Here is a 14,975-nt window from a genome sequence, read left to right as displayed (position 1 = left end):
TCACATGGTGTTACTATCAGCAAACGTACTCGCGAAAGCGCCAATTTGTTGGGATCCGTTTTTGAGTGTGCGTTCCTCTGCGCCATATGCTTCCGGGTAACAAGAAAGCGACCTCGTTCACGTATATTTTTGATTGGCAGAGCCAACTCGAAATTTTGAGTTATATTTCTCGAAATTTCGAGTTACTTTTCTCGAAATTTCGAGAAAAGTAACTTGAAATTTCGAGTTATGGATACTAGCTTTTTTGTTTTTATTTAGTGGTGGAAACGGGCTTCCATAAAAATGTGATGTCCACATATGTGGACGCCAGATCCTAGGAGGTTAAACTTAATTATGCAAATTCTCATGACCATTGATCAACAACCACTGACCAAAACCCACTGATCAAAGACCACTGATCAACTGCCACTTTGAATATTGTAGAATACTCTCTAGATCATGTCCTGCTTTCTCACCTGGCACACGATTGAACTAAGTTGGTTTAAATCATAATCATAGAGCAGAAGCTTCTCCGGGAGCCTTGTTATGTTTTTACCTGCCCTGTGGTATCCCACAAAGGTCCTCTTCTTTTTTCGTCATACCCGTTCACACTAGGATCTAGTTTTAGATGACGCAGCTTCCTCTTTCTTTGCAATGAGGATGGCACCTGGTTCTACCATTGAAGTCCATTAACTCAAAGTCAAAGTGGTCGCTGTGAACTTAACATGACCTAAAACCCTGGATGTCCTTAAACCTGCACAGGAGCAAAACTGAGCTTCTGTTATTTAATAATTGGTGACGACCTGTGCCACTGATTTATACTTTTACATTTAATCTCTGGATTTAATTTAGACTGTGTAAGTAGTAATAATTAGTTCAGTTTGTAAGGCCAGTTTCTGTTACAGCCAGGTGGCCGGTGTGTCGTGTGGGTACAACCACAGACAAAACATGGAAACAAACTTAAATTTAACCAAGGGTGAGATGTTTATTATTTAGGCTTAACACAAGGATACAAAATAAGGGAAAAAACAGAATGCAAAAGTAACCTAAACTGTGAAAACTACACACACAATAAATACACACGAGGGTGACGAAGGCAGTGGAAACACACGGGGAGCACAGCTGGGATGAATAGACTAATGACACAAGAAAAGGCAAGACTGAACACACTGAACACAGGATGAGAGACTGTCAAAATAAAACGGGAAACACGCAGACACACAGACTTGACAATGGGAACATGGAGACGAAACACAAAGACATGACCTGGGGAAGAAGGGAGCGAGGGACACGGAACGAGAGTGAGATGACGGGCTGGGCAGAACACATGAACAGACGGGGGAGACATGAAATGAAACATGAGGACAGAAGAAGGAGACGATACACAGACATAACTTAAGGAACATACGAAGAGGACACTACAGACTCGCACAGGAAACAGGGAATGACACACTGACAAGAAAACACGGATCATAAGTCTAACTTAACTTGGAACATAACCAGGACTAAACTCCATACTAACTGTAAACACTAGAACTTGAACTTTTCCCAAAAATACCAAAAAGGGATCAAAAGTACAAAAGACACTCAGATTTCTCGGTCAGTGACCCAATACACTGACAGTTTCTTCATGCTCAGGTTTCCAAGATGAAATCATTCCTTTCTTTTGAAGACCTGCGGGCAGTTGAGCTGTTTGAACTGTGGGAAGAAAACATAGCACAAAAAAGCTTTTTGTTTTTTTTAATGTCTGTGATGTAGAGTAACAGAAACGAGCGGTGTCTCATCTTAAAGCCATGATTCCTCCTTTGACAAAATAATTTTCTGCACAGCCATTGATGGGCGTAAATGGACCGATTCTTCTCTGTGCCGTTTTTCTCTACTTGAGCACTCTAAGCACTTCATACAACATGTGTCATTCACACACACATGCATACAATCACTTTTTTTCACTTTCTACCCAACGTTCACACTGATGAACGCACTGAGAACAGCTCAGGTAACATGCTCAAGGGCACCTTGTCATGCAACCTTGTATCAGTGATTGAAGATGCAAGTCCAGTTTACCCAGTTTGCTAAACTTTAGAGAGGGCTTTTTGATTGCAGCATTAAGTGCAGTGTCATGTGACCCAGGCCCCTCTGCATGCTCATTGCATAGAAAACCTAATTATGTGGCACAAGATGCTGTCTGACAGAAAGTGGGACATCTTGTCACCCTAATAGCTTCTGAATAGACCCACCTATCTGCTGCTGGTCCTCATATCCGGCAGCTGATGTTGGGGGGCATAAATCACAGCAGATAATTGGACACCATCTTAATCAAAGTTCCATCAAAGGATGAGCTACCTGGAGTTTTCCCATGTGTTTCTATCCTAACATGACTCCACGATGCAGTGGGAGAGTGGAGGGTTTGGAATGGTGAAGGGCCTCTGTGTGATTCCCTGAGCGTGCAGCACTACTACAAGATGCTCTGCAGCGAGGGTTTCTGTGGGGGAGGTTTAGCACAAAGCTGTAGCCTTCCCCTTTATCACAGTCAACTTATTTTTAAACTGAAGATGTCTTGTTAAGCTCTGAAGGCAGCAAGGGTTTCTGCAAGTTCTGCTTTTAATGCCACTGGCAGCAAATAAATCACTCATATCCAGCACTGTGTTTCAGACTGATGATTTAGAAACTGGGGGTATGGTTAGCCATTGTCCTATTCTTCATACACAGCATCTGCTACCACAGTTATGGCATTCACATAGTCAAAATAGATCCTTTACATCAAGAAAGGTTAAGGAGGGGGAGGATTTATTTGAGAGATCGCCCATTATCAGGTGTCATTACTCAGCACATGCTCTCTTCTTTGCCATCTCTCTTCTAACTTTTACTCACAGAAGTGAAAAAACCTGGCCTAAACGATCACTAAAAAGTGTGTGCTAGCTTTCTGTCTGTGTATGTCTGCACTCTTACAGTATAATACATGGTTAGCACGCTCCCTAGTCATTCATATCCAGTCGCAGCCTCTCCCCTGCACTGCTCAGGAATCCATCAAATACTGCGCTCCCTCCAGATACCAGCCGGCTGTTCTCATTGTTGATTTGTTTTTATTCTCCCCCCATCCCACTCCCTCGCTCTGTTGCCTGTAGAAATCAGAGCAGTTTCACTTGAGCGGGCGTCTGTAACACAGCACCGCAGTAATCAAGCCGCCTCGCACGTACACGCACGCAAACACCCTGCACACAGCTCAGACCAAGGGAAGTGGGTCAAATGGTTCGTGTCTTGGCAATGGATTGGTCAGCAGAGGCCTGTACAAAGACACACACACTAGCACACTCACACACACACAAGCTTATTTCTCTTCAGCCTGTCCGGAGGTCTGTCTGATGAATAGGTCAGCCCTCTGAGGGGAGGAGAGAGAAAAGCAAGCTAGAGAATGAGCAAAATTCATCATGTGCCATCGCCTACTCACTTCCCTCCACCTCCTTTCATTTTTCCACCTCCCTGATTCCTTGTCTACCCCCCCCCCCCCCCCCCCCCGTGGTGTCTCCTCCCCCCCCCCCCCCCCCCCTGGTGTCTCCTCCCCCCCCCCCCCCCCCCCCCCTCTAATCTTTCTCTCCTGTCTTCCTTATCAATCATAACAGCTTCAGCACTGCTTGTGTTTTGATTTTCTTTCCCCTTTTTTCTTTCTTTTTTTAATAAATCGCCGTGACTTCTTGTCCTGAGTATCTGCAAATGCGCAGTTGGGACTCAAATGATGCACACATGCTCACATACACCTACTACTCTGTGTGTTGTGATAGCAAAGCCTCTTTTCGATGTAGACTTTGACTCCCAGCAGGAGGAACAGGGGTCACTGAAGATCACATCTGTTTATCACCTCCTCTTTCTTTTTCTTTTTTTACTTGGAAAAAAAAGTCAGTCAGTCCACAGCTAGCAGCAGTTTGTGTGCGCACAGGCACTACATGTAAAACTGTGGGAGTAAGATGCATTTCCCGACTGTAGGAAAAACATTACTCCAGATGTTTTTCCAAATTTCCAGTACACTCAGGCTCAGGGAGGGGCGGCCATCTACTGCGACTGGTTGGGTGGAATGGGAGGAAGACAGGACAAAGACATGCTGTGGAAGAGAGCCAGAGATTAATAATAACTATTGATTAAATGCAGAGTGGTGTCTGATGTACAGTGAAAAGGTGAGCGAAGAAGCAACTGACAATGCATCATGGGAAGCCCCTGTCAGCCACCAGCATAGGTGTATTGGAGCGTAACAGAGAGAAATCAGTCACTAGATCCAGGCCTAGATATGTGCTTTGTCAAACAGGAGAGTGTTAAGCCTAACCTCAAACAGATGGTAAACAGGAATCATTATACCCACCTGCTGGTGCGAGCCATGCTTTTGGTGGTTGTGACTGGGTGTGGTTTGTGGTGTAGCTGCACCTCATGGACCAGGTGCTGCATCCACACAGTCATCAGCGAGAGACCGGTGATCAGCATCGCGGAGCACGACGTCCGAGTGGCATTGAGGAGAGTGAGCACAAAGAAAGTGGCGGGGCCAGACGGCATCACCAGCCGTCTGCTGCGCTGCTGTGCTGACCAGCTAGCAAGTGTGTTCACTTCCATCTTCAACGAGTCCCTGGCGAAGTCCGCAGTCTGTGGTCCCCACATGCTTCAAAAGATCCACCATCATCCCTGTGCCCAAGAACAGCAAACCCTCATCCCTGAACGATTACCGGCCAGTTGCACTGACCTTGGTAGTAGGGCGATCGTAGCTCAAGAGTTGGGAGGTCGCCTTGTAATCGGAAGGTTGCCGGTTCGAGCCCCGGCTTGGACAGTCTCGGTCGTTGTGTCCTTGGGCAAGACACTTCACCCGTTGCCTACTGGTGGTGGTCAGAGGGCCCGGTGGCGCCAGTGTCAGGCAGCCTCGCCTCTGTCAGTGCGCCCCAGGGTGGCTGTGGCTACAATGTAGCTTGCCATCACCAGTGTGTGAATGTGTGTGTGAATGGGTGGATGACTGGATATGTAAAGCGCTTTGGGGTCCTTAGGGACTAGTAAAGCGCTATATAAATACAGGCCATTTACCAGGCCATTTAATGAAGGTGTTCGAGAGGCTGCTAAAGAGAACATCATCTCCTCCTCCATCCCAGACACCACAGATCCGCTCCAGTTCGCCTACCGACCACCTACGACAACTGAGGAAGTGCAGGGTCTCTCCAGAGATCCTCAGGATTTTCTATGCAGGCGCTGTTAAGAGCATCCTCACACAGAACATCACATCCTGGTTTGGGAACAGCTGTGTGAAGGACCAAAAAGTTCTTCAGAGAGTGATCTGTACAGCTGAACGCTGCTGCAGAATTGCTCTCCCCCCGCTTCAGGACACCTACACCAGGAGATGCCGGACTACAGCAGCGCAGATACTGAAGGACCCGTCCCATCCTGGCAACAAACTGTTCCAACTTCTGCAATCCGGTAGAAGGTTCCGCATCATCCGGGCAAGGACAGAGAGACTCAAGAGGAGCTTCTATCCCCAAGACCCCCCCCCCCTTCCCAGCTGTTTGTGCACCTATGTTTTTGTAACCTGTCCGTGCAGCAAGGCCAGCACGGACAGGTTGAAAACCTCAGTGCACGTATGATCGTATCAGTGAGATCAGTGCAGGAGCTCAGAGGTTCCCCTGGATTACGGGGGGGGAGGAAATTTACTGCTGATGCAGAGGTTTCTGAGTGAGCTACGTTCATCTACTGCAGCAAGTGACACCCGCTGCTATAGATAGCAATGAAACTTGCAGGTCAGAATATGGTGTGAAATGAAGTGGAGCTGATGCATTGTTTGGGAGGTTGTGGAGTAGCTTTAAGCTGGGTTTGCTGTTTATGGTATAAGAGTCAACCTCAGCATAGAATGCCCTCCACTGCTTTTTCATTTCCACACAGTACTTTATTTACAGCTGTCCACATGAACCATTTTAGCTCTTGTGGCCTGCTAAGTGTGTGCTACATGAAAGGAGAACTTCGGACAATGCCCCCACTGATTTTCCTACCACTTCACTGAGTTCATGTTTGGGGAAATAGTGTATCTATTTATCTGAGGCGCTGGAAGAAGCTTGGGAGAGTAATTAAGATGGGTTCAGGAGTTTCATATGCCATTGATTTTAATTTCAGTATGTTTCCATAGGCCCACCCTGTTGCCTTTACAATTTTCTACACCTTATCTGTAGTCTTATCTTTCCACTCTGTTTTTTGGTTTTTGTTTTTATTTTTACATTTTAAGTCATTAAGTCTTTTACTCTGTCCTGCCTCACGTTTACACTTTGGATCGTTTAGGATCGATGGCATTGTTCCACCTTGCATATGCACGCACGCACGCCAAACTTAACGAATTAGAAGTTTCTTCCTTTAACTTTTTTTTCTTTGAGCTGGATAAAACTGGTGTGACAACAGCTGTTCATTTGATTAGGCAACTTCTGCAATCTCCAGCAGGAGTTACAGTGCCGGGCATGAGCAGCCCAGTTCATCAGATGACATTAAAAGTGGCGGACCGCATTGCCCTTAAGGTAACACTTATCCCAGCTTTAGCGGCATTAGCATCATGTTAGAGCTAGCTGACGCGTCGCGCCTGTCCTCCAAGGGTTGGCTTAATGTTGGTGCTCAGGCTCACGGCAGCACAAGTGGCTTGTGGCTTCAGCTCCGAGCTTAATTAAATGTCACTGGATACATGACGGAACAATACGCTAACTTTTTGTCATAGCTGGGGTGTGTGGGTGTGTGGTGATTGTGAGCTAGCTCATGACATCTTACCAGAAGCATCTACTCAGCCTCGCCTTTTTCACCATATAGTCTTCCTGTCCATAAATCACCTCCAGCAGCCACAGCTGGGGAAATATCTCACTGGGGGGAATATTTATACTCGAGTGTTTATATATAGGCTCAGCTTAGCTGTGCTTCAGTTAGAGATGGATCTTAACAGTTAATACAGTTAAGTGCTCTTGATTGAGACTGTGCTCATGCAGAAGGGTTACGTACATCATGTATATTTCTCTGGTTGGCTTCAACCTTCAGAAGCTCTCAGAGCAGCTGCCAAGCATGACTGAATAGATCAAAGGAGCGGGAAACTGAATGGAGGGACGAGAGAGCGAGATAGAAAGAGATGTTCAGATGTTCATACTCAAGGCAAATCCCCATTGTGTGTCAAATCCAATTTCATAACCTGCAATGGCAGAAACAAGCGGTGAACAAAACACTGACGTGTCACGTCACCTTTTAAGCTGATACAGCGAACTTATTAGCAGATGATTACGCAGCCAGCGACACTGCCCACCTGATGAATGCAAATGTTCCCTCTCTTGCCTCTCACTGTGTCTGCGTGAGTGGCTTTGTGGGGCTTTTTCACTAACGGCAACTATACAGTGATGTTGATATTTATTTTCAATTTGCCATCAGAACCTGAGCAATTCATGTCCATGCAATTTTGGTAGCTTAGCTGATGAGAGTTTTTAGGATGGATACAACGACACAGTGTTTTAAGGCTGTTATTCACTAATTGCCTCATTTAGATTCATGATTAGGCAGAAGGAAAAAGGGGTCATTAGCGAAAAAGCCTAAGGTTGTTCATATTTGCCTCACAGATTTGGAGCTGCGCCTGATTTGAATGGCACTGGGGAGGGGGGTGGGGGGTCCAAAAAATATCTTCAGGCTAATGAGTGTGTGAGATGCTTTTCAGTAGCCACTGTGTCGTTTAATTTTCATGCAAGTCCCCTTTTGTCCGCCGATATGCTGCAGATTCATGTCTACCTTCCATCCTTGCTCCATCCCATCTACATGACAGAACCATTTTCATTTGCAACAGACACAGTGACAGAATATTGATTGTCTGAGCTGTTTTTTCTCCTCCCTGTGCGCATCATTCTTGTCAAAGCTTCCATCAAATATCCAGTTGTCTTTTTTTTTTTTTTAGCTGTTCTTAATCTCATGAGGAGGAGGGATTTGTATGGTTGTGGGGGTTTGTGGGGGTTTTCTTGTTTTTTGGTTGGCTTCTTTTTGTGTGTGCATTTTCTTTTGTCTGTCATCTCTCCCCAGCGGTTCCTCTAAACAGCCAGCCCGCATTGTTCTTTTCAGCTTCAGTAACCCTCTCCATTAACCCTCCTCTTCATTAGGAACCAATTAAAGTGGTAGATGCTCATTGCCAAGCAGCAGTAAGAGGATGTAAAATAATGGGATAGATACAAACTGCACTGCACTTGAACCAAAGGAGAGCAGAGACTTACCAATTTGCCAATTTCTGGAGTTCAGGCCAAATGCAGCAATGCATTTTCTATGCATTTTACACAAGTTAAGCTACATAACTTCCTCTGGGATTCTGAAACCATGATGTAGACAAGCTCACGTCGAATGCTGAGGCAGAGAGACGGGAAAGGTTCAGTTACTAGATTAATGTAAGACAAACAGCCATACGTGTCACAGAGATATGTGGTTCATAAAAGGCATCTCATCCCTGATAAGAAACGTAGAACAAAGGGGAAAACACATCCTATACATTTCTCTCAAAATGCTGCTAGTGGCATTGCTCTGCATGCCAGCAAGGTGCTGGAGTAACCAGATGAGATGGTGTTCACTTTTCATGGTGAAGCCAAAGCAGGCAGAAGAAAACAATCAACTGGTGACACCATAGCACCTTCACACACATGCTGCAGCTGTCACTTTTATCAGCGTTCAAGATAGAGCCATATGTGAGAATGCACATGTGCACTTCAGTGAGATCATATCATCAATCTTTTAAGCCACATGACAACAGAGCAGCTAAATGTCCGAGCGAGCTAACGGTGACTGGCGTCTCCTGTGCGTTCTGTCCCGACAACAATCCTATACCAAACGGAGTATTTCCTTTTGAAGTTTCTAAGGAGTTTTTTGAACTGGAACATGGATCCAACTCCAACTTCTCTGAGCAAGTACTTGGTGACAGTGGAAAGGAAAACCTCTCTTTTGATTGGCAGAACCGATAGAGGAGGGGCAGCCACCTGCTGCTCACATCAGTTGTAACTACACTGATGCCACCTAAAACTTGGAAATGTTTAATGAGAACAGTCACCACTCTAGTATTATAAAAGTGACAGAAAATAATAAAATATATCCCGTTTTTTAAGACTAGGTTCTTCTTAAATTAGCGTGGCCAGAGGGCAAAATCTCTTCTACTTAAATGGTACTTCTTAGGTAGTACAGCTACTCCTTTATTTTCCATGAGTCGACACAGAAGATGGATCTGCATGTTTGATTTGACACAGTTTTTACATCTAACACACGCCATCCCATTTATCCAGGCTAGGTGTCGCCACTCAGACAACACCTTCAAACCATTTTTTATTTTATTTTAAAGTTTTAAAAAAATGTATTAATGTTTTTAATTTGTAACCACCAAGACTGCTTCAGAGAATTCTGTCTTCTGTTTTGATGTGTCATCAAAGGAGAGGTGGCAGTGACTGTGGATGTGACGTCAGTTATAAATTGGTTTACAGTCAACTTTGTCACATGGTGCCGTTCGCCAGGCCCCACATGGCAGTTATAATGGAGCCCTCAGTCAAGCTCAGGCACCCACAACAAAATTGACTTCATCAAGAATGCAGGCTGTGCACATTCAGAAACGGGCTTGTCACGGGAGCTAACACCCACGCCTGAAGCACGTAATTGTGAGGATAATGTACATTGCGCATCAGTAGGATGTGCAAAGTCAATAATTGTTGGTCTTTTGTTTTGTTTTTACATATTTAGATATGTAAAGTGTTTAAAGAAAAGTTTCCTATCAGTCACATTGACAGAGAGATCCATGTGTCCATACGCAACGGTCTCTGTTTTTAAAGATCATCATTTGCTGCATGCTTTTGATGTTAGAATCAGCACACCAGCAGAGATCTGGAGTCGTGGGCAGGAAACACAGGCTTCAGAAAGTTTCTGTGCAGCCTGTTGAGGGCAGAAGGTTAGGCTGTATATTACATGTGAAATATGTGATCAAAGAGTTTTTCATTTTTACTTTTTAATGAAAATCAACACCTACTGAGTTGTCACTTTCAGGCCTGTGAAAGGGCAATATGAGACTTTATTTACAAAATGCTTTGATTTTACTTGAGGGTACGCAGCTGACTGGTTGGATGGAATTGCACGCGAGGTGGTGTAATTTTCAAAGGAATCACAGGGTATCAATAAGCTGAATACTGTGTGTCTTGCTCTTGATGCGGGGGGTCTAATTTCCCCCCTCAAGTTGAACCCAGTGTGGCCTTTAGTGAAATAAAAAGAACACCCCTGTCCTAAATGCACAGTTGTCTTCAGCTGCAAAAAGTATTGGCCTAATGTTACACTCTGTATACAACACTGCACCACTTCTGCTCATCTCCAAACTCTCTGTCTGTTCTCTGTGTTTTCAGATCTGAAGAGGGAGGCCAGTATCTGCCACATGCTGAAGCACCCCCACATTGTGGAGCTGCTGGAGACCTACAGCTCAGATGGGATGCTCTACATGGTGTTTGAGTTGTAAGTCCCAGGCTGTGATTCAGCAAACATACACAAAATTCCTCACACCAACACATATGTAGGCTGAAGATAGGTAATGGGGGACGGGTGTCACAGTGGGGCACATCTGTAAGAGAATGCGTAGTGGGGATGGTACAGAGGAAAGAGGACACAGAGCAGAAGGATGACAGTGTGAGGAGGGCGTGGAGAGAAAGTGAACCCTGCAGTGGTTTTATGTAATCAAAGCTGATATGAAAAAGCTTGTTAGATGAGGGGTTTTTTGTGGGGGGGCAGTGTGCAGAGGATGAGTGCAGTCTATATATATATATGAGGGGAGGGGGGAGAAAAAAAAGATGAGATTAAGATTTCACACTTGCTGCTACTTCCAGCTTTTCCAAGAGCTGCATCATCCCCTGGAGCTCCTCCCAGCCTGCTCCGTATCTTCATCTTTCTCCTCTTCCAGAACTAATTCCTTTATCATTTAATTCTGTTATCGCTGAGCAGGCGAACGCTCGGGTTTCGTGCGTAGTTCTATCACATGGCTTGGTGCACCGGGAGAAAACTTTCAAGGATATGCAGACAAGCGCCATTTAAAGAGATTTTCATGGTTTTTGGAGCTCATTTGCACACACACACACACACACACACACACACACACACACACACACACACACACACACACACACACACACACACATACACACACTGACACGCTCATGAGACCACAGGCAGATATCGGAGCGCTACGGGCCTTGGAGAGGGGAATGGATATGGGAGTAAATGCAGTGGATAAATGTGGAGGGCCTCGTGCCGCTCTTTTTCTCAGGTCTCACTCCTCACTAATCACAGAGGCTAAAATGTGAACGTGGTGCGTAATAGGAGTGCAGAAAAATGTGGATGTGCTGTAGCCAAGTCCTACATCAGAGTCCTGTTTAATTGGCACAGAGACTAAGTGACAATAAAGAATAGGCTTCCAGTAATTGGGAACAGAGCAATTATGAGAGACGGGATCAGCTGTGGCTAAATGGCCTGGCTGCAATTGTGTGCGAGTTGTGTGCATTTGATGATTGTCATTCCATCATCTGTATATGTGTGTGTTTTTTTTTTAAAACAGCCACCTAAGGAAGACTGAGCCTGTGCGCAAAGGCCTAATTGCCTTAAAGTCTGCTCCCAGCAGCTTAATGATCGCGAGCGCACCGCTTTCCTGTGCATTGAGACGCTGTGGCCGGAGCCTTGTTTCAGCTCGGTTGAGGAGCGGTCGTTTTTAGAGCCGTGCTGTTATTGTGAATCCCTCCAGAGGGCTTTCATGAATGCATCACCATTACAGCAACAGCTCCTCCTCCTGAACACTTGGATCATAGTGGGGAGCTCCATGCAAATGCTATCATCACTGTGAAAAGAACATGATTGCTTATGATTTACAAAACTGAACCTCGCTTTAGCGTGTAGACTATAAAAGTAACCGATTTTATGTGACAGTCAGCAAAAATCCTTCATTTCACTCATTCCCATCCAAATTCATTCAAGAGAATGAATGTGCACCAATATGGAGTTTTGCCTGTTTTCTCTATGCATAAGCTGCAGAACAAGTCTAGTCTTGTGATGTCAGAGCATGTGATCTAACCTCTTGTTCAATGGGAAAATCTAAGATGCAATTTATTTATACCAGATTTTGGGAAATCGTTTCAATTATTGGAAATAATTTCCCCGTTCACAAATTTGGTTATAGCAGATTAAAAAAAAAAGTATAACAAATAGCTTAAATATGCTGACCAGTATGTAGCTCAATAAATTAGAATGCAGTGTGGCCAAACCAGGAACTAAATCTAATCTAAACTCTAAATAAATACAAGGCAGTAAAATCAGAGTAAAAATATTAATGTATTTCACAGTTAACTAAGCAGAAACAGAATAAAAATTCACTACACACACCCGTGTAAGAGTCATTACCTCCTCCAAGGATGTATTCACTGTTAGGCTGCTCGACATGACTGAATGTTTTTGGTAGTATTTGTTATTATGTCTGTAAACATGAGAGCTTAAAAATGTTTGAATGAATTCTGATCAAACTTTGTAGGTGTGTAGAGTGGGCTCATGTTAACAATCTATTTGTGTGTGCATTACATCCACTGAGATCTTCAAGGTCAGCTTCATGATTTATTGGTTAAAAATGGTCAAAAAAATATTATAAAAACTATGATTCTTGCAAGTGTGGTGTTGACTTATAGAATATACTGTATAAAGTTTGTCTTTAAACATAGTGTTTTTTCCTAGTTAGTTAGAAACATAATTTAGTGTAATATTAAATAATAATAATAAGTTATTAGTTATTGGCATCCAGTCATTTACAAATCTTTACCTATTATTCATTACCTACTCACAAACGTTTTTCTAAAAGTAAATACTGTTCAGAGTGTGAGCTGCATTGGTGGAAGTTCTTGTTTGATATTTGTTAGAGTTGTTCAATGAGATATGAAAGATATTCAGAAGCCTTGAATCAGTTTGTTAGAGAACGTGCTGACTGTCCACTGAGTGGTGTAGAAGGCTGTCAGGACTATCCGTGATGGATATCAGTTTGTTCAGTGTCCTCCTCTACATCTCTGCTCTGATGCAGACTCAGCAGACTACAGCAAAGTGTACGCAGCAGTTTGATGGAAAATCTCTAACATTTTCAAGAATCTTGACTTCTTTAGGAAATCGAGATGGCTCGTCGCCTTCTTCTGTACAGTCTCTGTGTTAGTCTTCCAGTACAGTGTGTTGATGTGCTGTCCCAGGATAGACGCAGGCTGTTGTGGGACAGCTGATCACCATCTCTCTGGTAGTTTTTACATTTAGAAGTATTTCTGCTACACCACGCCACCAGTAATGCTCTATATCCTTCAATTATACGTCTAGCAAGTTGTTGTTTTTCCTAAGTATTTGACAATCATAAGTTTTCTTATTTTCTTATTGTTGCTTGAAGCTTATCAACGTCATCATCCAGTCACTGATCCAAACTACCTGAGGCCCAACACTGATTGCGTAGAATTTGCTCATTAGGTACAGTCACCAGAGACTGTCTGCTGATGCAGACATGGACAGACTGCTCGTCATTCCTCTTATACTTTCTAGTGCAGTCTCTCCATGGAGAAGACAAAGAAAAGAAAACTGGCAGGCACAAAGTCTCCTCAGAGCCTCGTGCTTACCATTTGAAGATGAAATTTAAGTCACTTGTGGAGCGTAGCACTCACTAACATGGAATCCATGACACGCCTTGAATTCTTAGTCTATATGGCTATGGGTTTAACTGATAGGGCAGCTCAACATGGCTTAGGTGGAGCTGAAATCCCTTATTGGGACAGGAGATTCAATCCAGAGGCTCCTGAAAATACAATTGAGTTATTTATTACAAAGCGGTTTGTGAATATTTGCAGTGGAGCCTCTTTATATTATATTATTTAATTTTTATTTATTCATTTATTAAAGAAGTATGTCTTGTTCAATGTTACAAAAATCCCTGACATCAAGTAGAATTCTAATATTTGGATAAACACTTACAAACATTCAGAAAAGTCGAGTACTACAAACAGAAGATGTTCTACACAGGAAAAAGTAGGTGAAAATACAGCAAAAACGTAGACTGTATTCAAAAGATGGACATAGCCACCACAGCATCATTCAACGGTCATTTTAAACCGTCAAGTTTAAAGTTTATATGAATCAGATGTACTAAGTGTACGATGTGTCTGACTGAGAAACTCACAGCATGCTCATACGTTTGCAACCTGTCAGTCAAAAAGTAGCCAGGCGACAAATCACGACCTGCTTCACTTTCGTTTTAGTTTAAATAGGACATCGAGTGATAGATACGATTTAAAACTGGTGAATGAGACCATAAACAAATCAGGAAAGTCTTCACCGAGATCACAGGTCCGATTGTATAGCTGACTACATATTATCTTTTATATACTGTCTGTACTTGCTTTGATGTTCTTGGTGGGGTACTCTGACCTGCTGAGCTAACCTTTTTTCATGAGATAAGATCGGCTTCATTTATCTCCGTATTTATCTGTTTATAGTAATATTTTATGGGTCTTTTACTGTATTTAAATATTCCCTCAGGGTTTCAAATAAGGTTTAGGTAAAATGTTTTTGTATATTTTATTAATCCCCTGTAGGAAATTACTCTCTGCATTTAACCCATTCACTCAGTGAAGCAGAGTATAGGGACGGTACCTTGCTCAGGGGTACCTCAGGATTTGAACCCCTGATCTTCCTACTGAGCTATCTCCTCCCCCAATAATGGTGCTATGAAATACACTTTTCTACTTCCTAACTCTTAATAGTTTCAGAAGAGAATGCTGAAGCATAGCAGAGGCTTACAGAAATATTACCAGCATCATAGCAGCTTTTTTTGTGCTACATGTAGGCGAGCTGGTCCAGCTGTGCCTACCTCAACTCGCAGACGCTAAACACAATTACTGCTACTGACCTGTTTCTCCCATTTCACCTTCACAGCCAATCACAAAGAAGCGCAGCACTTGAAGTTTTAA

The 14,975-nt window shown here is 43.6% G+C and overlaps 1 protein-coding gene across 13 annotated transcripts in view; it reads left to right on the top strand.

Annotated features, from left to right (window-relative positions):
* The window catches only part of caska (calcium/calmodulin-dependent serine protein kinase a), a 159,796-nt gene that overhangs the window by 60,819 nt on the left and 84,002 nt on the right, over positions 1 to 14,975 (top strand). For all 13 annotated transcript variants that reach the window (XM_085435464.1, XM_085435468.1, XM_085435465.1 and 10 more), the window contains exon 3: positions 10,359 to 10,464. In XM_085435464.1, coding sequence (XP_085291590.1) covers positions 10,359 to 10,464 — 106 coding nt within the window. The remainder of the gene's footprint in view (positions 1 to 10,358; positions 10,465 to 14,975) is intronic.

The sequence above is a fragment of the Copadichromis virginalis genome, linkage group LG16, assembly GCF_057382275.1.
Source record: "Copadichromis virginalis isolate Kocher_CV1m ecotype Utaka linkage group LG16, C_Virginalis_male_GT1.1, whole genome shotgun sequence".
In the NCBI taxonomy this organism is placed as follows: Eukaryota; Metazoa; Chordata; class Actinopteri; order Cichliformes; family Cichlidae; genus Copadichromis; species Copadichromis virginalis.
Note: the sequence above shows the minus strand (reverse complement) of the source record. Positions and strands in the feature narration are given on the sequence as shown.